This window comes from Vigna unguiculata, chromosome 3 (assembly GCF_037176805.1).
Source record: "Vigna unguiculata cultivar grain cowpea cultivar isolate G323 ecotype 2 chromosome 3, ASM3717680v1, whole genome shotgun sequence".
NCBI classification, from domain to species: domain Eukaryota; kingdom Viridiplantae; phylum Streptophyta; class Magnoliopsida; order Fabales; family Fabaceae; genus Vigna; species Vigna unguiculata.
In genome coordinates this window covers 63,494,752-63,521,865 of record NC_140794.1, presented here as the reverse complement: position 1 = coordinate 63,521,865, position 27,114 = coordinate 63,494,752, and the positions used below count along the sequence as shown (strand labels likewise).

Sequence of the window (27,114 nt, the reverse complement as noted above, 5' to 3'; positions counted from 1 at the left end):
TGGCCACATTGCACAACACAACAGCCACGACCCAAAGGGGCATGCAACCTTGTAGTGCAGAGGGGTACACCAGCATTATAGTGACACAAACTCACTCTACTGACTACTCTGCAATTTTTTGACAATGAAATAAACCCCAAAAGTCCTGACATCTGTTTAAAGCGCTTTTATGTAATCATCCGTAGTGTCACTATCCTGTCCATAACTGCCGCTATTTCATCTGTGCTATATTCTATTTGCCAGGGGAACTACATAACTGCTAGGCTATGGTGGACGTGAGAGAAATCAGGTGCCACGAAGCCATACAGTTTGCAACTTGAAACCCAGGATGTAGGGAGACCATGATTATGGCACGCAAAATTAAGTTAAACTCTACCAAAAAATGGTTTTCTCCCAGACAAAAAACAACAGAAGTAAGACAGGTGTCTAAAAGAAGTTGTAAGTTGAAACCCTGAACCTGAAGGCTGTTAAATTTACGGAGTTGTAGAGGGCGAATGAAGCTATTTATTGATCTAGCAATATAGAAATGACAAAAAGCCTTCACATTAAAGACAAAGACCGAGAACTGAAACAGAACCACACTCAACACATCTACAAAAGGAAAAACTCAATATCTACAAATGTAAAACTCACCACATGAAGAAGCCAATGCCTCCAAAAAATTAACAGTAGCCAATTACTTGAAATCAATGCCCTAAAATAATCTAAACTCAGTTTCAAATTCAAGAACCATAAAATGACAGAATAAAATGTCACAGTGCAACAAAACAAGTAAAAAGAATTCTCACTCAATAACCAATCAGTGATTAGGTCGAAGCAACAAAATCCATATCTAAATACAGTAGATAATGCAATGAGATCACCAAAAACGCTTGTGTATCATGCTATACCAAATAAGAATAATGATTATGCTAATAATGCTTGACTTCTTTCTATAAACAATTTGGTGTAAGATCCTGTGACTACTAACTATGGGTAACAAAGCAATCTTATGCCAAAGGTGACCAAGACAGAAATAAAGGCAAACACATTAAACATAAAGGCAAACATGAGAGATATTTATGTGTTCAACATGGAGAGATAAGTTACAATAACAAATCCACAAAAGATATGGGCACATAATGAATGATTGGAAACATACCAAATGAGGAGTGAGCACATAACATGCCAAGGAAGAAAAACTCAGGATTAAAAATCAGAGCAAGTGAATAATGATAAAGCCATACACCAAGGACCAACAACCACGAACTATGGGGATATCACATACTACTTTGTCCCAGGTTATAATGAAGGATTGGAAACATTAAAACTCAGGAATAAAAATCAGAGCATGTGAATAATGATAAAGCCATACACCAAGGACCAACAACCACGAACTATGGGGATAGCACATACCACTTTGTCCCAAGTTATAATGAAGGATTTGAAACATACCAAATGAGGAATGAGCGCACACCATGCCAAGGAAGAAAAACTCAGGAACCAAAATCAGTGCAAGTGAATAATGATAAAGCCATACACTAAGGACCAGCAACCACGAACTTTGGGGATAGCACATACCCACTTTGTCCCAGGTTAACGACAAACATAATTTGATAACTTACTAAAATGAATGGGCTTTATTGTCCTCCCATTACCCCCTCCCTCGACCAAATTAGAGACGAAAAAATTGGCATTGGATGGAATGAGAAGGAATAAAGTTCACATAGTTTGTTCCATCTATTTAAGGTTCAGTTCCTGTTATTACCAATCGATACATGGCTTGAGAAAATAATTTAACGAGGAAGAAAATTCAAAAAATACTAGAAAATGCTACCTACAGGTTCAACATTAAAAATTGTTGCTACAATACATTAATTGTGCAACTTCCTTGCCAAAAATACTACTAGACCTATTTCATACTTGAGATGATCTTCTTGTAACTGACAATATTTGGAAGCCATCCAAATCAATAGATTTAAGTGTAAGCTATAAAAATGAACTATTATATCCAGCATAAAGACATTTACCTATTGCAAAACCTTAGCAAATACATTGAAGAGATATCCCAAAGAAATCAATCTAACATGCTTGTATAAGGGATTGAATAAGATATATTAAAAACATATCAAAATGAGAAAGTAATCAAATGAGGGAAAGGTTGTAGGCTATACTTCCATAATCGAAAAACCATCAGATTCCAGTTTGGGAGTTTGATAGATGAATACAAACCAAAGAGAAAAATAGTTCTGCCTTGTTTGATACGAATATAGTTTACAAATGTCCCAGAGTGTATATCATTTCCCCCTGGAATTAAGAAGATAAAATTGTAAGAGAATAATTTAACTTATTTTAAATAAAATTATGAGAAAGATCAGAGTACAAATTTGACTTCACTCCAGTGTTAATCACGAGAAATATAAAAGTGAAGTTTATTTCCACTTACGTGCTCATCATTAAAGTTATGTTGTCTCCTTTAAGAAGAATCCTCCCTAAGAAAAAAAAATGAAGTTCTTTAGAAAATGCATAAGCCGCAAAGACAAAAAGAGAAAAATTTGAGAAACTTTAACATACCTAATGTCTTCTTGCTCTTCTTCTTGATGTTCACTTCCTCAGCATCATCAAGAACCAAATTCATGTATTCATCAAAACCCTGTTTGAAAAACGATAAAATCGTATTATCCTTACAGTAACAAGTCAGCCAATCATTTTTTTAACAAGGTATGCTATATACAACTACCAATATTCATTCCCATATATTCCCATTCCCAAAGAACTGAAAAGGTTCACAAAAATTCCTGAGGTAAACAAATCTCAATGTTTAAGATATTAGCTCATATCACAGAACGGACGAAAACCCACACTTTTTTTACAATACGAAGTATATACTGTTGGCTAATTTGAAGTGTATGGATAGAACATTTTAGAATGAATTTTTTAAAAGGAACAAAAGAAAACCGCCACTAAACTATGTTCTGCCAATGCCCAATACACGTAGTCACAGTGCTCAAAAAAAATCTTTAAAAAAACGCAGTCCTCCCTCGGGATGACGATTTTGCATCTCCTCGACGAACATTTTAAAGTCCAGAAAATAGAACTTTGAAGAGAAGTGTGAAATAAACAAACATAAAAAATTAGACTCACAATGATTCTTCCTTCAATCCTCAAGTCCTTTTGCTCAAAAAGCCAAATCTGAATGCGTGCTTTCTGCATATATTACAAAGAAAGCCAAGAGAATAAATTACATAGAAATTAGGTAAAACCCACAAGAAATTATCAACCAGGATGAGAGTGTGAGAAGACTTACGCTCTGAAGAAACCTGAAAATCAAGTTCTGACAAAATCAAAGAAACGAATGAGATTAGGTTACAGATAAACTTTCAGCAAAATAAAATTGTAAGTAGTTTACGAGAATCTTACAATGGGCTGAGTCATAACCCTCTGAACTTTTGTGCTCGCCATGATTACGAGAAGGGAGTAACAATTGTAGCAGGAAGATGGCAGGAGAAGTGAGAAACACACTGTTAAACCCTAAACTCTGAATTATTGTAATTTCCTTTTGTGAGTGAGGGTTTTAAAGGCGAACAAATAAAGTCAAGTCATGACGCTCCTATTTTTTACACCTATTATATTTTTTTCTAATTATTATCAGTGAAAATACATTCTTACAATAATAAAAAAATAAAAATTGATTATTATTCAAATAAATATTATTAACTTTATAAAAAATTAAAAATAATTATAAAATTTAAATGATAAAATAATCAATAAAATAGTTTATCTTGATAAAAGTAAAATTAATAATAAAATGTGTATATAAAAAAAACTAATAAAATATAAAGAGAATTTTTTTGGTACTTGCATGTATTTCACTACCTATTTTATTTGTATTAATATAAACTATTTTATTAATTATTTTACTCTTTAAATTTTGTTTTTATTTTATAATTATTCTAATAATATATATTTTTTAAAATTTTAAATTTGTTATTTAATAATAATCAGAATAATTATTTTTTATAATCACAAGGTAAAAGTGAATATACATATGTGTGTGAAATGATGTGTTTTCATTAATAATTTAAAAAAAAAATCGTCTTTGTAATTATAGATATCTAAAATTATTATATTACTGTGTTTTTAAAATAATAGAATGTAAAATATTTACCACACTATACTATGAATCTAAATACTCTATTAATTTTTAAAGTCAAGATGATTTTATTTTAGTTTTCATAAAAGAATTATTTATGTCTACTTAATCAATATTATATATACTAGCGAACACACAGGCGCTGTCGCGCATGTGTATCCGTTTTTTTTTATTTTTATAAGATCAATAATATTCTTTTTAAAATAGTTGTTAAATAAAGTAATTGTTAAAAAAGGATTTTTAGAATAATGGTTAAAATAAAAAAAATTAAAAAAAATGGGTATTATGAAATGGGTAAAAGATAAACTAATTATAAAATAATTAATTTTTAAAATAACTAAGGGTAAAACGGGTATTATGAAATGTGGACACAAAAAGAGAAATCATCTTTATTTAGATAGAATTATGGAAAGAATTTGTTTGATAGTATTATGGGAAGCATGTCCCATTCTTGCATGCCATAGAGCAAAAGTATTAGAACTTTTTACAGTAAAGTTCATGGTGGGTAGCATGGTGCGTGAGGTAGTTGACTGAAGAGGAGGAAAGACGTATATCCCGTCTTTAATTCTTCCTTGAAGTAGAATCACTTTGGAGTCCTGGTGTTTGACATTACATAAGTCAGGATAAAATTCGAAAAATACGTTGTTATCGCGTGCAAATTTCATAAAGTTTTCTAATAAAGACTTAAGCATGATTAAATAAAAAAAACAATGGATTAATTAGTATGATCAAAGTTCTACACCTACCAGCAAGTGAGGGCTCTCGAAGATCTCGCCGTTAAAGTTGACGGTGGCCTTGAACCTGGGCGTGTGATCGGGACCTTCCCGAATGCACGTGTACGAAGGCAGGTTGAAGCAGCTCCGTTGGGCCAGTCGACGGAGAAAGGAGACGGTGTTAGTGAGAGAAAGTTGAGGAAAAGCTCTGAACCTTCAAAATAAATAATTATAGATTCTCACAGAGAATTTATTGCTCTTCTTAGGTCCTCTCTTATATTTTCCCACCAATTATCTTTCTCTTCAATCACGGTGTGTAATTTTGCCACCAGAGATGATATTTTCTTTTTCCGTTTTCTTGCCTTACCTACTCCCGGGGCCACTATGTTTTTGATTAGAAGGAGCTTCTCACTACACAGCGTGAGATTGGTGGATGTGTTCTGAGCGCCATGGTCGGATGTGTGCTGAGTGCCATGGTCGGATGAGTGCTCAGCGCCATGGTCGGATGTGTGCTCAGCGCCATGGTCGGATGAGTGCTCAACGCCATGGTCGGATGTGTGCTCAGCGCCATGGTCGGATGAGGGCTCAGCGCCATGATCAGATGTGTGTTGAGCGCCATGGTCGGATAAGTGCTCAGCGCCATGGTCGGATAATTGCTGAGTGCCAGGGTCGGCAATGTGTGCAATGTGTGTTTTACCTTGTAAAACGTTACCCCCATTTTTTGTAGGCCCATTTTTTTACGCCCATTTTTTTTACGCTCGGTTTTTTTCATAGCTTTACCTAACTTCCAAATATCCTTTCCTCTCTGACGTTTCTTAGATTTATCCTTTTTGGATTTTGCGATGCCTGCACAAATAAATTAAAAAACTTAACAAAGAACGAACTTAACAAAGAACGAACTTAACAAAGAAAGAACTTAACAAAGAGAATTTTTGTCAAGAGTGAAGAATTTGTTTGATAGTATTATGGGAAGCATGTCCCATTCTTGCATGCCATAGAGCAAAAGTATTAGAACTTTTTACAGTGAAGTTCATGGTGGGTAGCATGGTGCGTGAGGTAGTTGACTGAAGAGGAGGAAAGACGTATATCCTGTCTTTAATTCTTCCTTGAAGTAGAATCACTTTGGAGTCCTGGTGTTTAACATTACAGAAGTCAGGATAAAATTCGAAAAATACGTTGTTATCGTGCGCAAATTTCATAAAGTTTTCTAATAAAGACTTAAGCATGATTAAATTAAAAAAACAATGGATTAATCAATATGATCAAAGTTCTACACCTACCACCAAGTGAGGGATCTCGAAGATCTCACCGTTAAAGTTGACGGTAGCCTTGAACCCGGGCGTGTGATCGGGACCTTCCCGAATGCACGTGTACGAAGGCAGGTTGAAGCAGCTCCGTTGGGCCAGTCGACGGAGAAAGGAGACGATGTTAGTGAGAGAAAGTTGAGGAAACGTTCTGAACCTTCAAAATAAATAATTATAGATTCTCACAGAGAATCTATTGCTCTTCTTAGGTCCTCTCTTATATTTTCCCACCAATTATCTTTCTCTTCAATCGCGGTGTGTAATTTTGCCACCAGAGATGATATTTTCTTTTCCCGTTTTCTCGCCTTACCTATAATCGGGGCCACTATATTTTTGATTAGAAGGAGCTTCTCACTACATAGCGTGAGATTGGTGGATGTGTTCTGAGTGCCATGGTCGGATGCGTGCTGAGCGCCATGGTCGGATGATTGCTCAGCGCCATGGTCAGATGTGTGTTGAGCGCCATGGTCGGATGAGTGCTCAGCGCCATGGTCGGATGATTGCTGAGTGACAGGGTCGGCAATGTGTGCAATGTGTGTTTTACCTTGTAAAACGTTACCCCCATTTTTTGTAGGCCCATTTTTTTAGGCCCATTTTTTTTCATAACTTTACCTAACTTCCAAATATCCTTTCATCTCTAATGTTTCTTAGATTTATCCTTTTTGGATTTTGCCATGCCTGCACAAATAAACTAAAAAACTTAACAAAAAATGAACTTAACAAAGAACGAACTTTACAAAGAAAAAACTTAACAAAGAAAGCATTTTTGTCAAGAGTGAAGAATTTGTTTGATAGTATTATGGGAAGCATGTCCCATTCTTGTATGCCATAGAGCAAAAGTATTAGAACTTTTTACAGTGGAGTTCATGGTGGGTGAGGTAGTTGACTGAAGTGGGGGAAAGACATATGTTGAAGTAGCTCCGTTGGGCCAGTCGACGGAGAAAGGAGACTGTGTTAGTGAGAGAAAGTTGATGAAAAGCATTGAACCTTCAAAATAAATAATTATAGATTCTCACAGAGAATCTATTGCTCTTCTTAGCTCCTCTCTTATATTTTCCCACCAATTATCTTTCTCTTATCTTTCTCGGATGAGTGCTCAGCGCCATGGTCGGATGTGTGCTGAGCGCCATGGTCGGATTGCAGTGTTTAATGTTTGAAGTTACTATTTAAAAAAGGGTTTTTAGAATAACGGTCAAAATAAAAAAAATTTAAAAAAAATGGTAAAAAACAATTTCATAGTATATAAATAAGGTGTAAACCAAAATAACTTATGGGATAAAAAACAACTAAAGATAAAGATAGAAAGAAACACTTAAAAAAGAATTTCCATTGAGAAGAAAATAACTTAAGAGAAGAGGAGAGGTAATAGCTCATGCGATTGTTAAGGAGAGATGGCGCTACGTAGTAATGTAAAATTATAAAGAAGCTTAAGCTGTTGGAAGCTTGCAGAGAAAAGTATATGAAACCTATTCGATTTGTCCAACCATATTGTTAACGAAAATGATATTCCGACATAATTTTTGAACTCATTTTTTACATGGCTGACGTGGCTGGCTTTTTTTATTTGTAATTTTTTTTTAAATGAAACTTAAGTGATGTGCACGTGCGCGGAAGTTACCCTGAAACTTCTTTTTGGCAAAATGAAATGAGACGGGGAGAGAGAAAGGCGGACAAAATGGAGACAAAGTAGAGTGTTGGTGAGACAGGGAGAGAGAAAGTCGGAGGAAGTGGAGACAACGTGACAAAGTCGGAGGAAGTGCGGAGAAAGTGTTGTTTGTGCGACAGAGAGAGATAGGCGTTGCAAAGAGAGAGGAACGACTGGATAAACTCCAGTTGTTAGAGAAACAGAGAAAGAGAGAGATCAAAAGCCAGAGAAGAAGACATTTGTGGTTGCAGGAGAACAGAGGTCTGAGTAGAAGTCATCGACGGTGACGTTTGCAGAGTTAATCAAAGAAGACAGTTGTTTGTTTTATTCATTTGGAAATGCCTCCAAGCAAGGAAGAGAAAGGATTTTTGAGCCCTTTGTAACTTAAATTTAATTTCATTTTCATGAATGTGAGGTGATGATGTTGTGCACCTTATAGTGGGTGTTCCATTTTTTATTTTAAAATTTGAATACCAAAATCTTTGCCAGCACTTCCCATGTAAATTGAGAGCACTCCCCACCTCTGGGAGCGGTTGTTTGTTTTATTTATTTGGAAATGCCTCCAAGCAAGGAAGAGAAAGGATTTTTGAGCCCTTTGTAACTTAAATTTAATTTCATTTTCAGAGGTGATGATGTTGTGCACCTTACGGTGGGTGTTCCATTTTTTATTTGAAAATCTGAATACCAAAATCCTTGTCAGCACTCCCCACCTCTGGGAGCGATTATTTGTTTTATTTATTGGAAATGCCTCCAAGCAAGGAAGAGAAAGCCTTTTTGATCCCTTTGTAACTTAAATTTAATCTCATTTTCATGAATGTGATGTGATGATGTTGGGCACGTAATGGTGTTTGATCCATTTTTGATTTGAAATTGTGAAGACCAAAATCTTTGCCAGCACTCCCCATGTAAATTGAGAGCACTCCCTACCTCTGGGAGCGGTTGTTTGTTTTATTTATTGGAAATGCCTCCAAGCAAGGAAAATAAAGGATTTTTGAGCCATTTGTAACTTAAATTTAATTTCATTTCCATGTATGTCAGGTGATGATGTTGTGGACATTATGGTGGGTGTTCCATTTTTAATTTGAAATTCTGAAGACCAAAATTTATGCCATCACTCCCCATGTAAATTGAGAGCACTCCCCACCTCTGGAGCGGTTGTTATTTCTACCCACCATCGTCATTGTTGTGTGCCGGAGGTGTTGGATTTTTGGAAGCCCTAGTGGCCGTCTTCTTTGATTAACTCTGGAAACATCGCCGTCGATGACTTCTAGTCAGACCTCTGTTCTCCGGCAACCACAAACGTCTTCTTCTATGGCTTTTGATCTCTCTCTTTCTCTGTTTCTCTAACAACTGGAGTTTACCCCGCCGTTCCTCTCTCTCTGTCTGCAACGCCTATCTCTCTCTGTCGCACAAACAACACTTTTTCCGCACTTCCTCCGACTTTCTCACGTTGTCTCCACTTCCTCCAACTTTCTCTCTCCCTGTCTCACCAACACTCTACTTTGTCTCCATTTTGTCCACCTTTCTCTCTTCCCGTCTCATCTCATTTTTGCCAAAAAGAAGTTTCAGGATAATTTCCGCACACGTGCACATCACTTAAGTTTCATTTAAAAAAAAATTAAAATAAAAAAAGTCAATCACGTCAGCCATATCAAAAATGAGTTCAAAAATTATGTTGAAATATCATTTTCGTATTGTTAATTAAGCCCAGTATCACTAATTCTACTCTTAGTTTTTTTACTTTTTTTATGTTATAGATATATATTTTGTTGTTCTTTTACATTGCAATCGTAACGCTGCTTATTTTGTTGGTGTCCCAATAGCGGGAAAAATTGTCTCAATCCGAGCTAGTTGGACTCAATGGGCCTAGTAAAAAAAATTCAATAAGAAGTTTAATATAAAAAAAGTAGATACATACTTATAAGTGTTCAAAATGTAAATTGAATAATGTTATTTTTTGATAGTTCGCGGAAGGTAGTACCACCTTAAGGTATGTAATTGAAGATAGAATTAAGGAATAAGTTGAATGCAATGAAAATAAAAGTATTGTATATTTGATTTTATGTCGGTTTATTTGGAATTACGTTAAAATACCAGTCAATTTTTCATAAATGTTCTCACGTATTTTATGTTAAATAACTAATTCTTGATTCTTCTTACACAAGGAAGAGATAAGAGGGTCTTAACAATTGTATTGTGGTCCAAAATCATAAATATAGTTTCCCCACTATCAAGTTAATTAATTATTATCCTACATGACTATACCAGACTCTGCCGTGTAAAAAATGGAAAAGTAATTTTAAGATGGCTAGATAAAAAAAAAACTTATAATTATTTTTATGAATAATTTAATTGGAATAAACTCACTTAAACACAATAACATTGTCCACATTTTTTAACAAAATATACTATATTTACAATTATTCTTTTTCAAGATAAAAATAAATAAATATCATTGTATCAACTTAAATTGCCAGGTCAAGGTCTAAAACGTTGAAGTCTTCACTGACAAAAACAACACACACCATCAAAATTGCCAACTCTTTCTTTCCGAGAAATTGCCTACAGACTAACTGTTCCATCAAGTGTAGCCTAGTCATGTGTGTTTACTTTCAATCTTTTGACTTTTTTCAAACTTGCCCAATCTTTCATATCAAAGCATTACTTATATTAAAATTTAAAGGTCTAAAATATCAAATAAAAGATAAAACATTCCAAGTAGATATAAACATGTAATTAATTTAAAAATAAAAATATATTATTGTAAATTGGTTGATATTCAATTTATTTGGAATAGTTTTTAGACATTAATATTATTTCTTTTTCGTTTAATTATTATTAGTTAAAGAAGCGAAAACCCGCATCCTCCAACTGCCTCAAAGTCTATATAAAGAGGAAGGAGTAGACAACAGTCTATTGTTGTTGCTGTTGTCATGATTAAAACTAGTAGTTAGTATTAACCACACGATGTGTAAGTGCTTCTCCACCCTTTTCTCTCTGTTTTTGATTTTTTTGTTTGTGCTTCAACGAGCACCAACGGGGAATGCGTCAAATGCAACATCAAAGTATGAAGAGATCAAGTTGAGAGTAGGGGTGCCCAGGAAAAATGGTTTCCAACAATTTGTGCATGTAGTTGGGGACGCTTCTCAAAAAAATTACAACATATCAGGATATTGCATCGAGGTTTTCAATGCCGTCATAACCCATTTACCTTTCAATGTTTCTCTACATGTTCAACCTCACATTATTGACTCAAGTGAGGGTTCTGGATACGATGCTCTCCTAAAACTAATCCCGTCAAAGGTTAGTAAATTTCATTCTTGTACATGTTTTTCTTTCATTTAAAAAACAAGTCAGATATAAGCTGATGATGATTCTGCTTTCATCTTTGCTTCAAAATTCGACCAAATAGTATGATGTCGTGGTCGGGGATATGACAATCCTAGCCAACCGTTCAAGCTACGTAGATTTCACAGTGCCATATATAGGATCGGGAGTTAAAATGGTAGTACCGGTTCAACACGGGAGGGATCAAAACATGTGGACTTTTGTGAAACCCTTCAGTTGGGATCTGTGGTTGAGCATAATCATCATCTCTACCTTCATAGGGATTGCCATACTCATCATGGAAAGAAACGTAAACGCGTTGCCTAATGAAGAGGGTTCTACAAATCAAAAAAAGCTTTGCCCTGCAACCATCTTATGGTTTCCATTCTCACAAGCCATTCTTCCTGAAAGTAATTACACATATATATGCTGTGGATATTGATGTTTTAATTTTATATAATTTATATATGAGATTTAATTAATTACCTTTTTCGGTTTCAAAATTTTGGATTTTCAGGACAAGTAGTGGTAAAAAGCTGCTCAAGATTTGTGCTGATGGTTTGGCTTCTATTGGCGTTCGTCCTCATGCAAAGTTACACTGCGAACTTGACTTCTATATTGACCTTGGATCGACTGCAACCAAGCTTTCTCAACGTGAATGACTTAAGAAAAGGGGGTTATTACGTTGGATACCAAACGGGGTCTTTCGTTCACGACGTGTTGATTAAGCAATTTAAGTTTGAGCCTTCTAAACTAAGGCCATACAGCAGCAGTTCTGAGTATCACGATGCTCTAAAGCTTGGAAGCAAAAATGGGGGTGTTGCAGCTATATTCGATGAAGTTCCCTACCTTAAACTCTACCTTCAAGAATACGGATCCAATTACATTATGTCTGGCCCCAAATATAGAAATGCTGGCTTTGGTTTTGTAAGTCTCTCCTCTCCATTCTCATTCTCGAACAAGCTTGTGTTAATTGGGTTCATTTTCTTACAGTTGCCTTAATTTACATTATTTGCAGGCACTCCCTTTAAACTCGAATCTCACCGCGTACTTTTCGAGAGCCATCTTGGATGTGACTGAAAGTGATTTGATGAATGAAATTGAAGAGAAATATTTTGGGAAGAATGAAATTGGTGAACAAAACTCGTCTGAGGAAGCATCTTCTGCTCCTCTCAGTCTCAGCTTTCATAGCTTTGCGGGGCTGTTTTTGATTACAGGAATTTCAACTTTGTTTGCATTATTGATCTCGGAAAGTGTTATATGGCAAAAGCCCATTTTGATGGCTAAAGCATTGAGTCGAAGGTATTTGTCCTTCGTGGCACCTACCACGGAAATACGCGTTCATCCAACTAATGATTCAACTCACGGTATAGAGGTCGTTTAGAAGACCTTCTCAAAGATACGTTCTTGCACATGCAAATTAAATTTTTGTGTACATATAGGTGTCACAGGAAAACTCGTTTTCTTTCTTTGTATGTATGTATGACAAAAATAGGAGAAACAAACTTAATTCGAGTTTATGTTTGAATTAGTCTAAGACTAACATTCATAATCCTCATAACTAATGTCGAGATTAGTCTAAACAGGTTCATAATCATCGTAACTAGTGACGAAATTAATGTAAACAGATCACTAATCATGTTTAAAAATTAATCAGAGATTAAACAAAACCTAATCATGAATTCATATAAAAAACTATAAATAAAATTTAAATATGCAATTGATAAGACTTTTCTCTCATATTTATTAATACATTTATTTTATTATTTTCATAGATCGAACCATTACTAATTTTAACATTGAATTCCTTAACATGTGCACCCTATCAGCAGAGCAGGCGAACAGGAGGACCCAACATACGACCGAACAAAAGAAAAAAAAACCTTAACAAATTATTCTAGTAAACGTTTGAACCCTACTCCCGAAAAACATCATTCAGCGCATTTGATTCCTTAGTTTCGTTCAGTTTTGGAAGTAATTAAAAAAATAACTGTGCTGGGTTTTCTTAATTTCTATTAATTGAATAAATAACAACTAATGTTGTTATATTATATTAAAATGGCTGCGCAAGCTCAATGCAAAAAAAAGGGGGGTTGGAAGTACTCAAATAACACAATCTTTTAAATATTTATGGACCACACTTATCTATCACTTTTTTCCAAGATATTTTTATTTGAATTATATAAGAGAGTATTTTCTTAAAAATAATCAATTAGACTTTGAAGTCAAATTATTAATTAGGCCCAAACAACATGTGGCCTGAGAAGATTGTGCCCTCCACTTTTTTACTTTTTCCTTCTTCGTTTGCGGTTTGACTTTCATCCTGTGAAAGTCAATGATTGGGCACACTCAGATACGCAAACTTATACTATATTGTTTCATATACTTTATATCTAGTTTTTTTTAAAAGAAAATAGTTTATGGATATAACTACTACATTTTAAACCGTGCAAAAGAGTAATCTGGTTCGAAGATTATCGGAATAAGAGATAAATTCTCCATATTAATTAAGTTAAAATGTTAATAAATAGGAAATTTTCAATATTCAAAATTCATTTCCTAAAAATCACCACTTTTAAAAAATGAAACTTCATTTTTTTTCATAATTTATCTTCATGAAGATCCAAAATATGTCATAGGAATGCTACTATAGAAGAAAATAATTTACAGACCAGTTTCTATTTAAAGCATGTTTTTTATTTTGTCTTTCTCATGGGATGGTTTTTCATTTGGGTGTTTACATGCCCAAATACAAGTGCTTGCATGTAAAGTTTAATTGACAGAAATAAATATCTGTTTTTAACATTTTTTATGGTCTATTAGTTTATCTTTTATCACATCAATATGGTTTTTATTACACCAGGACATATATTGTTAACATAGACAATATAAATAGCTTAAATATTAAATATTTAGTTATAGTTTTGGTCAAGCTTGTTTTTCTTATGTTTTATAAACCCTTTCTAGGGTCTTCTATAATATATAGCTTTGTAACGCATCGTTTTGCAAATTATATTCATCTTTCTTCTTTTTGACTCCTTGTAATATGATATCCGCAGTCAGCACAAGTACGTCAAGAAAATTAGTGCTAAATGTAGTTATTGTAATGTGTTGACAAATGTTATAAGCTTATTGATTATCCTTCAATTTATTTTGCTATAATATTAAGTGCATATTTATCATATAACACTCTTCAAATTATCAGTGATATATTATTCGATTAGATTGACAAGAGAAGCATAAAGCTTGACATACATTAAATTCACTCTTCTTACTTTAGTATAACTACTAGCTTAAGATTTCTCTAACCCTTCCAAACAATCAAAGAGAAATTTAGGTATTCTTAAAAAACAAAATATCAAATACCACTACCATCCTTTCTTAACCAAATAACAAAGAGGATAAAAATAATATAATTCTTAATAAAGATTGATATACTTCACAATCTTCTTAAGACTATGAAAAACCAATAATAGTTAGATTCTTCTTTAAATTAAAAAATATGGAAAATTTTTATTTTTTTATTAATTTAAAAATAATCTTTAAGACCACATCTTAAAAATATAGATATTAATATTTTTCTAAAACTTATAAGGAAATGGCATTTCTAGAAGCTAACGAGCAATCTTCAACCTTTCGGTGATCGTCGTCAATTCAAACATAAAATAGAGACTTTCTAATTCCCCCAACGTTGACAAACTAAGGTTGAATTGATTTGCAGAAAATAAACACTTTAAATAAAATTAAACAAAACTATTATTAGAATTTAGATATAATATATATATATATATATATATATATATATATATATATATATATATATATATATATATATATATATATATATATATATATATATATATATATATATACACACACGGTGGCAAATCTAACATCATAAGTCAGTGAAGATAATTAAAAATTACTTAAGTCCTAATAAGTAGTAACCTTTTAAAGTAAAAGTAAATAATTAAGGGAAACAAAATTACGAGAACAAAAATATAAGATTAGGAAGAACAAAATGTAAAGATCTAGAAAATAGTATTTTAGAATTATCAGAGTATTTAAAATAATGATACTCAATTATTTTAATATTAAAAAGTTAAAGTATAAATAAAAGTTTTATAATCACACAATCTCTCTAAAAATCATTTCACACCTTATGTTCATCTATTTGAATATTGAAATCTGCTAGAGTGATCCTTGTGGCGAGCTCTTTACTTATGTCCAATCAATTTCTTCAATTGACTAAGTTGGTTTTCTGTCTTTTTCTCTTGGTCCATTGTTTTGCCTTTAGCATGTGAGTGACTCACAATTGATTAGTTGTTCTAACGATATACCCTGATCAATGATATTCTTTGAGTTGTTTGAGTTTTCTCATAGGTAAGGGAAACTAATTACACTACTTTTTAGTCGTAGAAACACTGAGATAATAATTTGTATGATTATACAATGATTTGTTTGTGCACTTGAGTTGTAGAATGATTCGGTAGTTGATGAGTATGATATGTTGATTTCAGGGTTAGGTTTTATGATACTTTGCATGAATTAGGATTGATGAATAATTAAATGTCAATTATGTAAACTTATTGAGTGTATAATTGTGGTATGACTTGTAGTTGGTATGTTTTTGCGTTTGTGATGGTTATTAGACTGTTTGGATTGGATTGCATTGACATAATTATACAAAATCAAGTTTTGGATAATAATGCAAACTCATTGTCGAGTGTGTACTTGTTGAACGAATCTAAAGTCAAGGGCTTACTGACTTGGTGGCCGCTAAGGGAGAATACTCGTTGAACGAATCCAAAGTTACGAGCTTACCGATTTAGTGGTCGTTGGTCGAGTATATGCTCACTGAGCGAATCCAAATTCTGAGAGCTTACTGACTTTGTAGTCGTTGGTAGAGAATAGACTCGTTGAGTGACTTTTGGAGGAATTAACCTTTGTGAGTTCCAATGATTTATTTGTTGGCCGAGCCATCTGGTCGCTGGTGAGGCAAGACCTGCAAGCACTACTTGTTGAACAAATGGATGATTTTAATGAGCGAATACATCAAAGTCCAATAGTAATTTTTTATGCTCAATTTTGGTGTGTTATGGTAAATGTGGATTATTGCTTAGGATATGGTTGGTGCATGAGATTGAATTGAGATTGGTTGTATGAGGTTAATTTGAGATTTGTTGATACTAATTCAAGGATGACTAATAGTGATTTAAAGTAGTGTATGCATTGGTGTATGGATTCAGTTGGAAGTTATCATGACGCTCTAATAACCATTTAATTCAAATAACCTTAGCCAAAGACGTTATAGAATAATAGAGGTCATCACAAGTGCATAACTTGCCATAATGCGATATCAATACATTGTTTATATATATATATATATATATATATATATATATATATATATATATATATATATATATATATATTTGAAAAACTCTAGTTTTTTTTTTTTAATTATTTGATGGTCTCTATTTTGATGTATCTTATATGGATGAATGTAATATAGTAGTTACATGTTTGAATTTCAAATGGTTTAAATCCGTTATTGTCCAACAGACTTGAAAAGCCTGTTTTGTGGTAGTGGATGAACATTAGGGAAGAAGACACCAAAAATAATGTTCATATTGTCAAATCCCATGGCACACAAGTCCTCACAACCCTGACATCAGAAGATCTACATCCCACCGTTAACTTTATTCAACTTTTATTTTATCTTTCATCCACTCAATAAAATTTCTATCACTTTTACCTTCTCAATTTATTTAGGCTTCTATAAATAACTTAATAACAAAATTTCATATAAATATTTTAATATTCAAATGTTCCAATCACTTTAACTAATTAATTCATCTTTCTGTACAAAACAATGTTCCATATAATTTATAGAAAATAATACAATTAAATTAGTAGACCATATAGTTTCACATTTTCCACTTTTACTATCTAAAAAAATTACAACAATTAAAAAATATGAGTATAATATTTTACCAATATCCTATTCTTTAATAATTTAAAAAAAAAATAAAAATACATTCATGTGTAATTTTATAATAATTTAAAATGTTATAATTTTTTAAATAAAATTATTTTAAAATAGTTTTATAACAATTTTAAATGATATAAATTGTTAAATAAAATTTTAAATACATATATTTATTTTAAACTTTTATAAAACTGTTTTATAAATTTACGTATTTAAATTTATATAAGTTATTATTTTTAAACTAATTCTAATATGGGTTTAGAAATTATAAATATTTAAATATTTAAAATAAATTTTAAATCAAATTTAATGCAAAATATAAATTTAAATATATTTAATTTATTTAAAAATATTAATTATAATAAAAATATTATTGTAATATTTATATAAAAATTAAATTTTGTTATAGAAATTAAATTGAGATTTTTTAAAATGACACGTGACATCGGTGTGGCTTGACAAAGATATGTGTATAACCTTAATTTGTAACAACGAGACATTTTTTTGAATTAAAATACACTGAAATATATAAAATGATGTAGTTGTTTTCCCTCACAACCAACTAGAAAAAAATAAAGAGCATCATTCCTTACCTCACACTCAACATTAACACAAAACCACGTGTTGGTCTTAATTGTAACCGTCCTTCTTTTCTTTTTTTCATTTCTTCACAATTGATTACATCATTTTGTTTTTTTTTTCTAAAAATATTAATTATGTATCAAGAGAAATGCATACCAAAGGAAACCTTCCCAATTTATTTATTTTAAACTAAAAATATTTAAATATAACTATACACTTTAAAATCAATTTTATAAAATTAATTCTAAGAGAAACTAATTTTAGAAAGTGACAGTGTCTTTGTTTTAATTGATCTCTGTTGTCTGTTGGTTGACTTAGTCTATGAGATTGAAGTCTTCACTGAAAAAACCTATCTTAACCATTAAAAACTTAAGTTGTATTTCTTCCAAACTGCATGCCTCGGTATCCATCTACAGTAGCCCAGACATATGTACACTTTCAATATTTTGAATTTTTTTTTTGGGCTAAATTTTCATACCAAACCAATGCTCTTATTCCTAAACAAGCATTCTGTATATATTAAATTTCAAAGGTATAAATATCAAATAAAAGATAAAATATTTGAAGTTATAAAATTGAAAACAAAAATATATTATTATGTTTTTCAATGGCACAGACTTATTGGATGTTGATTGAACTTTAATTTATCTGTAAACTATAGTTTAAAATATTTTTGTGAATCCATTATTTGGCAACTAAATAAGCATTCAGCGATGGACTAAAACTCTATATAAAGAGGGAGGAGTGAACAGGAATGTATTGTTTTGGTTGTGGTGATTAAAAGTACTGGCTAGTACTACTCACTATACGATGAAGGGTAAATGCTTTTTATCTGTTTTGACTTGGTTATTGATTGTTTTGGTTGTGCTACTACAGGCGCCAACTGGAAATGGATCGAAGAAGGGAGAGATAAAGTTAAGAGTAAGGGTACCCATGAGAGATGGTTTCCCCCAATTTGTGAAAGTAGTTTGGGACCCTTCTCAACAAAAGTACACAGCATCAGGATATTGCATGGATGTTTTCAATGCCGTTCTGACCTACTTACCCTTCAATGTTTCTCTACATGTTCTACCTGCTGTTGTTAAGTCAAGCTATGGTAGCTATGGCTCTACATTTGACCATGCACTTCAAAAAACAAATCTTGTCAAAGGTTAGTAAATTTCAGTCATGCATGTTTTCCTTTATTCAAGAAAAAGTATATAGCCAAAAAACCTTGACATCACTCTTATCTTTGCCTAAAAACACGACCAAATAGAATGATGTCGTGGTAGGGGATGTAACAATCCTGGCCAACCGTTCGAAGCTTGTAGATTTCACAGTGCCATATACTGGATCGGGAGTTAAAATGGTAGTACCAGTTAAACACGGGAGGGATCAGAACATGTGGACTTTTGTGAAACCATTCAGTTGGGATCTATGGTTGAGCATAATCATCATCTCTACCTTCATAGGGATTGCCATACTCATCATGGAAAGAAATGTAAACGCGTTGCCTAATCAGGAGGGTTCGCCAAATCAAACAAAGCTTGGCGCTTCAACTATCTTGTGGTTTCCAATATCACAAGCCATTCTTCCTGAGAGTAATTACACATATACTGTTGATTAATTTTCTACAATGTTTATTTGTGATAAATTACAAAAATTTTGGATTTTCAGGAGAAGTAGTGGTCAAAGGTTGCTCTAGATTTGTGTTGATGGTTTGGCTTCTATTGGCGTTCATCCTCATGCAAAGTTACACTGCTAACTTGACATCCATATTGACCTTGGATCAACTGCGACCCATTTTTCTGAATGTTAATGATCTAAGGAGAGAGGGTTATTACGTTGGATACCAGTTTGGGTCTTTCGTTTACGATGTGTTGATTGACCAATTTAAGTTTGACCCATCCAAACTAAGGCCATACAGAAACATTGGTGAGTACCATGACGCTCTAAAGCTTGGAAGCCAAAATGGGGGTGTTGCAGCTATATTCGATGAAGTTCCCTACCTTAAACTCTACCTTCAAGAATACGGATCCAATTACATTATGGCTGGCCCCGAATATAGAAATGCTGGCTTTGGTTTTGTAAGTCTCTCTTCGCTATTTTTCTCATTCTTCAACAAGCTTGTGCTTCGGTTCTTTTTTTAATTTGTTTTATTTTTTGTTGTAATTGTAAAACTAATAAGACTATAAACTACACCAGGCTTTTTAGTTTTAGCACATATTTTGCTTGTTCTATTTATGAACTTCTTTGTGTTAGTGGATTTATGTTTATTTGCATATTTACGTTTGTGAGTTATTTTATTTAAATAAACGGTCTTATGCTGACCGATTCTTTAGGGATTGAGGGAGCTATATATTAGCTACCCGATTTTTCAGAAAAGTTTCCCATGAGTTGCGGCAGAGTGGGGAAGCAGTTTTTTTTTTTTTATTTTATCTTCTGCAAAACTATTTAAATACTGTAATCCTCTGAAATAAACAACACAGACTTGAGATTACAAATTCAGAAAGCATTCTTACCTATATTCTGTGTTCACAATTTGGTATCAGAGCCCCTTCACAGGGGCCTGAACCAAGAAAGCTACCGTGAGAGATCGTGAGAGGGAGAGAGAGAAACACTAGAGAGTTCTGCTTTCTGAATTGGGGTTGGGAAGAGTGATACACTATGAGTTTTGGGTATACCTGAAATGGCTGAACCAAGCAAATACGTTCAACCTGCCATTCCAAAGTTTGATGGTCACTATGACCATTGGGCAAAATTAATGGAGAATTTCCTGCGCTCTAAGGAGTATTGGAGTTTGGTGGAACACGGTATTGATGTTGTCCCAGACAAGGCAAGAGCATCAGAAGCAGAACTCCAACGGCTGGAAGAACAAAAACTCAAAGATTTGAAGGTGAAAAATTATCTCTATCAAGCAATTGATAGAGAAATTTTGGATACAATTCTAAATGATGAAACGTCCAAAAATATATGGGATTCCATGAAACAGAAATTTCAAGGGTCCACAAGGGTGAAACGTGCACAATTGCAAGCCTTACGCAAGGAATTTGAGACACTGCAAATGAAGGAGAACGAAACAGTAAATTCCTACTTTGGCCGCACTTTAAAGATAGCCAAAAGTATGAAAGCAGTAGGAGAGAATATGCAAGAAAGTGTCATAACCGCTAAAATTTTACGGTCTATGACAACAAAATTCAACTATGTAGTATGCTCAATTGAAGAATCCAATAACTTGGACACCATGACTATAGATGAATTGCAAAGTAGTCTATTAGTTCATGAGCAGAGAATGACACACTCAGTGGAAGTCGAGCAGGTTATGCAAACTGTGTTTGATGGAAGAGGAAGAGGAAGAGGGAGAGCAAGAGGAGCCTTCCGAGGTAGAGGAAGGGGGAGGCAAACATTCAACAAGAATGAAGTTGAATGTTTCAAATGTCATAAACTTGGACATTTTCAATATGAATGTCCTATGTGGGAGAAGAAAGCAAATTATGCAGAAATGGAGGAAGAACACGAGGAAGAAATTTTACTAATGGCTATCGCAGAAAGCAAAGAAGTAAAGAAGAATGAGTGGTTCTTAGACTCAGGGTGCAGCAACCACATGAGTGGCAACAAGGGGTGGTTTTCAGAATTAGATGAGAATTTTAGAGGCAAAGTAAAGCTGGGAAATGATACCCATATAGCTGTAATGGGGAAAGGAAGTATTCGGATGAAGGTGAATGGATTGATGCATATTGTCACACATGTGTACTATGTTCCTGAACTGAAAAATAACCTATTGAGTATAGGACAACTTCAGGAAAAAGGGCTGAGTATTAAAATTCAGAACAATACTTGCACTATTACACACCCTGAGAAAGGAGAAATATGTGAAGTTCAAATGAATGCTAGCAGGATGTTTGTACTGACAACAGCCATGGGAATAGATACGTGTCTCCAGATGAATGCAGAAAACAACTCTCAATTGTGGCACAACAGGCTCAGACACCTAAGCTATGATGGCTTAAACACCCTTGCCTCTAAACAAATGGTGACAGGTTTGCCTCGAATTACAGTCCCTAAAAATATTTGCACACAATGTCTGGCAGGAAAACAACACAGGAACACTATGTCCAAGAAAGGAGTATGGAGAGCATCAAAAAAACTGCAGCTAATTCATGCAGATTTATGCGGGCCAATCAAACCAACATCAAGCAGCAATAAGAGATATTTTCTAAGTTTTATTGATGATTTATCAAGAAAAACTTGGATATATTTCTTAAGTGAGAAGTCTGAAACATTTTCTTTGTTCAAAAGCTTCAAAGCATTAGTTGAAAATGAAGTTGGAGAAAGTATTATCTGTTTAAGAACAGATAGAGGAGGAGAATTTTCTTCAAAAGAATTTGACGATTTCTGCAGAAATCACGGAATAAGAAGGCAATTGACTGCTGCCTATACTCCGCAGCAGAACGGAGTTGCTGAGAGAAAGAATAGAACCATCATGAATATGGTTCGTTCTATGCTAATTGGAAGACAGGTTCCAAAAATCTTTTGGTCAGAAGCAACAAAATGGTGTGCACACATTCTGAATAGAAGCCCTACATCAGCCATCCAGGATAAGACCCCAGAGGAAGCATGGAGTGGAATAAAACCATCTGTTGATTATTTTCGTGTGTTCGGGTGTCTAGCTCATGTCCACACACCAGATCAACAACGGGTTTAACTTGATGACAAAAGCAAACCATGTGTTCTGTTTGGAGTCAGTGATGAATCCAAGGCATACAAACTCTTTGATCCAGTCAACAAGAAAATAATAATCAGCAAGGATGTTATATTTGAAGAAAATAAAAGTTGGAGGTGGGAGCAGAGTGGAGCAGAAAAACAGCAAGAAATTGCTGAAAGAGAAGATGACATTGATACACAATCTGAATCCGACAACGAGGAGCAGCAGCCAGAACCAAAAACTGTAGGAGCAACTATCAGAAACGAACCTCACACTCAAACATGTGAGGTCCCAACTGAAGGGAGGGCGAGAAGAAATAGAAGAAAACCTGTATGGATGGCAGACTATGAAGAAGGGGGAAGCATATATGATGACATCAATACTAATGCTATGCTAGTAGCAGAAACTGATCCAATAACCTTTGAAGAGGCTCTTAAGAGCAAGAAGTGGCGAGAAGCAATGGTGAAAGAGATGGAGGCTATAGAGAAAAACCAAACTTGGGAATTAACTCATGCTCCCAAAGAAGTGAAGCCAATTGGAGTGAAGTGGATTTACAAAACTAAGCTCAAGGAGAATGGTGAGGTTGACAAATTTAAAGCAAGGTTAGTTGCAAAAGGCTATGCACAACACTATGGAGTGGATTACACAGAAGTGTTTGCACCAGTTGCCAAATTAGACACTATTCGCATAATTCTATCTATGGCTGCACAAAATAGCTGGCTTATTTTTCAACTTGATGTGAAAAGCGCATTCCTCCATGGAGAACTAAAGGAGGAGATATATGTTCAACAACCAGCTGGATTCATAGAAAAGGGACAGGAAGAAAAGGTGTACAAATTAAAGAAGGCACTTTATGGGCTCAAACAAGCACCCAGAGCATGGTACAACAAAATAGAAGCATACTTCTTACATAATGGCTTTGAAAGATGTTTTTGCGAACATACTCTGTTCACAAAGTCAGCAAAGGAAGGTAAAATTCTTATTGTAAGTCTATATGTGGATGATTTAATTTACACTGGCAATGATAGAGGCATGTGTAATGAGTTTAAGAATTCTATGATGTCGATGTTTGACATGACTGACTTGGGGAAGATGAGGTATTTTCTGGGAATTGAAGTTTTGCAGAGTACACATGGTATCTTCATATGTCAACGAAAATATGCCCAGGAAGTATTGGCTCGATTTAATATGATGGAGTGCAATGCAGTAAAGAATCCAATAGTTCCAGGAACCAAGTTATCCAAAATGGATACAGAAACTAAGGCAAATGCCACGCTCTTCAAACAAGCAATTGGAAGTCTTATGTATCTGACTGCAACCAGACCTGATTTGATGTATGCGGTCAGTCTAATTAGCAGATTCATGGCTAATCCTTCAGAGACTCATTGGAATGCTATCAAACGAATCCTACGATATCTAAAGGGAACTACTGAGCTTGGAATATTCTACAAGAAAGGAGAAGATATAAAACTAGTGGCTTATACAGATAGTGATTATGCAGGTGATATAGACGATAGGAAGAGCACATCAGGATTCGTATTCTCCTTAGGAACAGGTGCAGTTTCATGGTCATCCAAAAAGCAGCCAATAGTGACGTTATCTACTACAGAGTCAGAATACATAGCTGCAACTTCATGTGCATGTCAATGCATCTGGATCATGAGAATTTTGGAGACCATTGGTTTTAAAGAACAGAAACTCATTCTAATTCTGTGACAGTAATTCAGCTATTAAGTTATCTGAAAATCCAGTATTTCATGGCAGAAGCAAACATATTGATGTTAGATTTCATTTCTTAAGAGATCTTGTCAGAGAAGGAAAAATCAAGTTGAGCCACTGTAGCACCCAAAATCAAATAGCTGACATAATGACTAAGCCACTCAAGCTGGAGCAATTTGTGAAGATCAGAAGTATGTTGGGCATGATTGAAGCATCAGAAATAAACTAAAGTTTAAAAGCTTAAAGCTTTAGTTTAAGGGAGGGATTGTTAGTGGATTTATGTTTATTTGCATATTTACGTTTGTGAGTTATTTTATTTAAATAAACGGTCTTATGCTGACCGATTCTTTAGGGATTGAGGGAGCTATATATTAGCTACCCGATTTTTCAGAAAAGCTTCCCATGAGTTGCGGCAGAGTGGGGAAGCAGTTTTTTTTATTTTATCTTCTGCAAAACTATTTAAATACTGTAATCCTCTGAAATAAACAACACAGACTTGAGATTACAAATTCAGAAAGCATTCTTACTTATATTCTGTGTTCACACTCTGAACATATAATAATACAGAAGTCATAATTAACTCGTCTATGCAAAATCTAACTTTCTTCGGAGAAGTAATATAGTTAATGAGTGCACTTATCGTATAGTTTTATTATATATTATGTTATATTTCCAGGTCTTCCCTTTAAACTCCAATCTCACGGCTTACTTTTCGAGAGCCATTCTGAATGTGATTGAAAGTGGATTAATGAATGAGATTGAGGACAAACATTTTGGAAAGAATTATGTTGGAGGAGAACACGAGTCTGCGCAAATATCTTCTTCACCTCTCAGTCTCAGCTTTCATAGCTTCTCTGGGTTTTTCTTTATTTCTGGGATTTCTACTTTATTAGCGTTATTGGTTTCAGAAAGATTTATTTGGCAAAGACTAATTCTGATGGCTAAAGCATTGACTGAGATTATGTCCCCAATTCATCTTTTCAAGAAGGAAACACGCACTCGTCCAATCCAGGATTCTATTCATGAAACGGAGGCTTAAGAATTGTCAAAAATAGATCCCTTATTACAATATTCGAAGATTATTATATATTATGGGAAACGGACGTGTTTGAGTTTCTAATTAAATTGAAATTGAACATTTGTTAACATCTATATTAAATTGGGAAAGAATCCAGGTTTGAAGATACACAAACTAGAATATGTTTAAGGGTTAAATATGTTTTTGGTCCCTCAAGTTTCAGCGAAATTTGGGTTTAGTCCTTCATTAAAATTTTTGACCAATTTAGTCATTCATCTTCCAAACTGCGTGAATTTAGTCCTTTTAACCAAATTTTGTTAAGTTTATCTGACATTTCAAACGCATTTCATGATAGTATTTAAATTATTTATACTGTTTGACACATTTTTGCTTCAATGTTAACTTAAATACTATCATGAAATGCGATCGAAACGTCAGATAAACTTAACAAAATTTGGTTAAAAGGACTAAATTCACGCATTTTGAAAGATGAAAGACTAAATTGGTCAAAAGTTTTGATGAGAGACTAATTCCAAATTTCACTGAAACTTGAGGGACAAAAACATATTTAACCCTATATGTTTAATTAGTAAAAAATGAGATAAAACTTGAATGTGTAACAGTCTCTATATGTAAGGCTGAAATTTTTATTATTGTATTTATTGAAAAGTACAGTAGATACATCAAAAACGCATATCAAAGTGGATATACTATTATTATAAACCTTCATTAAGTCTAATATATTTTGTGTAATTATGAATCCTTCTGGGTTTGAACCCTGCTAATATAACTTTTTTTTCATTGCAAATATTTATATACATTTATATTTTTCAGTCTAGTTTTTAATAATAATTTTTTTGGGTAACAATTTTTATATTAACCAATATATTGAACTTTAAAGAATTAAACCAAAATTAGTATAAAAACTATGCAGGATAAATTATTCATAAAAGAATATAATGGAAAAAACAAAATTGAAAAGACAGCATACATTCTTTCATAAGTCATACTCAAAAATATCAAACTCATAAAATGTGTTATTAATCTTAACATTACTACCCATCTGAAATTTAAAGAATTGAAATTAGATCCACTCAATTGTGAGTAGTAAGTCATCTATGTATCATAACTTAAAATAATATTAAAGGATTAAACTACTACAAACAAAAATACAAAACTAATTTTACATTACATACAACTAGGGATATCAAAAATATCCGTACCTGCGGGTATCTGTAGATAAAACCCACAATGGATAGAAAATGAATATTAAAAATGGATACCCGCTACCCGCGAGTACGAATATTTTTGATACCCGCATGTTAATGGGGCGGGTACGGGTATCATAATATCCGTATCCGCTAAACTTTAATTCACAAAAATACCCTTATATATATATTATATATATATATATATATATATATATATATATATATATATATATATTAGTAAAAAACATTCTGATATAATTTTTTCTAAGCTGCACATCTTGTCTTTTGTCTTCATTTTTCCAGTTTCAAGTATTGATACGTTGTTTTTTTCCAAGTACATCTCTAGACATTCATGTGGCAGTTGAGATTTATTATTTGATTATTTTTCAAGAATCAATTGGAGAGAGTGGGCTTGTTGATCAAGCACTAATTAAAGAATTTTCATAGTGTTGAACATCATTTTATATTTATTTTTATAATTATTTGGAATTGTATGAACTTGAGTTTGTTTGAATTTTATTTAAAATTAATGGTAGTTATGTATTTTATTTGAATTTATGATTATATATTTGTTTTTTAAATAATTTTGTAAATATCCGTGGGTATCCGTGGATATCCATGAATATGAAAAAAATAGGCAGGTACCCGCATAACGGATACCCAACGGATATGGGTACAAATACAAGGCAGATATTTATTCAGTGGGTAGGGTACGGGAGAGCTACTACCCGTACCATACTCGCCTCGTTGACATCCCTAGATACAACCTTTGTTATCATTGTCATAA

At 33.4% G+C, this 27,114-nt stretch overlaps 3 protein-coding genes across 3 annotated transcripts; 2 read left to right on the top strand and 1 right to left on the bottom strand.

Annotated features, from left to right (window-relative positions):
* Positions 1-2,129: 2,129 nt before the first annotated feature.
* On the bottom strand, positions 2,130-3,572 carry LOC114176797 (uncharacterized). The gene is made up of 6 exons (XM_028061958.2): positions 3,400-3,572; positions 3,287-3,313; positions 3,124-3,186; positions 2,554-2,632; positions 2,426-2,471; positions 2,130-2,286 (listed from the first exon to the last, which is right to left on the bottom strand). Exons 1-6 carry the CDS (start codon positions 3,439-3,441, stop codon positions 2,277-2,279), a joined length of 267 nt encoding a protein of 88 aa, XP_027917759.1. The 5' UTR covers positions 3,442-3,572; the 3' UTR covers positions 2,130-2,276.
* A 7,136-nt stretch (positions 3,573-10,708) lies between these two features.
* Positions 10,709-12,556, top strand: LOC114177510 (glutamate receptor 2.8-like). Its single transcript, XM_028062886.2, has 4 exons — positions 10,709-11,097; positions 11,207-11,531; positions 11,639-12,048; positions 12,140-12,556. Exons 1-4 carry the CDS (start codon positions 10,762-10,764, stop codon positions 12,503-12,505), a joined length of 1,437 nt encoding a protein of 478 aa, XP_027918687.2. The 5' UTR covers positions 10,709-10,761; the 3' UTR covers positions 12,506-12,556.
* A 5,949-nt stretch (positions 12,557-18,505) lies between these two features.
* Positions 18,506-25,137, top strand: LOC114175549 (glutamate receptor 2.8-like). Its single transcript, XM_085670488.1, has 4 exons — positions 18,506-18,845; positions 18,967-19,275; positions 19,352-19,761; positions 24,775-25,137. Exons 1-4 carry the CDS (start codon positions 18,506-18,508, stop codon positions 25,135-25,137), a joined length of 1,422 nt encoding a protein of 473 aa, XP_085526614.1.
* The last annotated feature ends 1,977 nt before the right edge of the window (positions 25,138-27,114 follow it).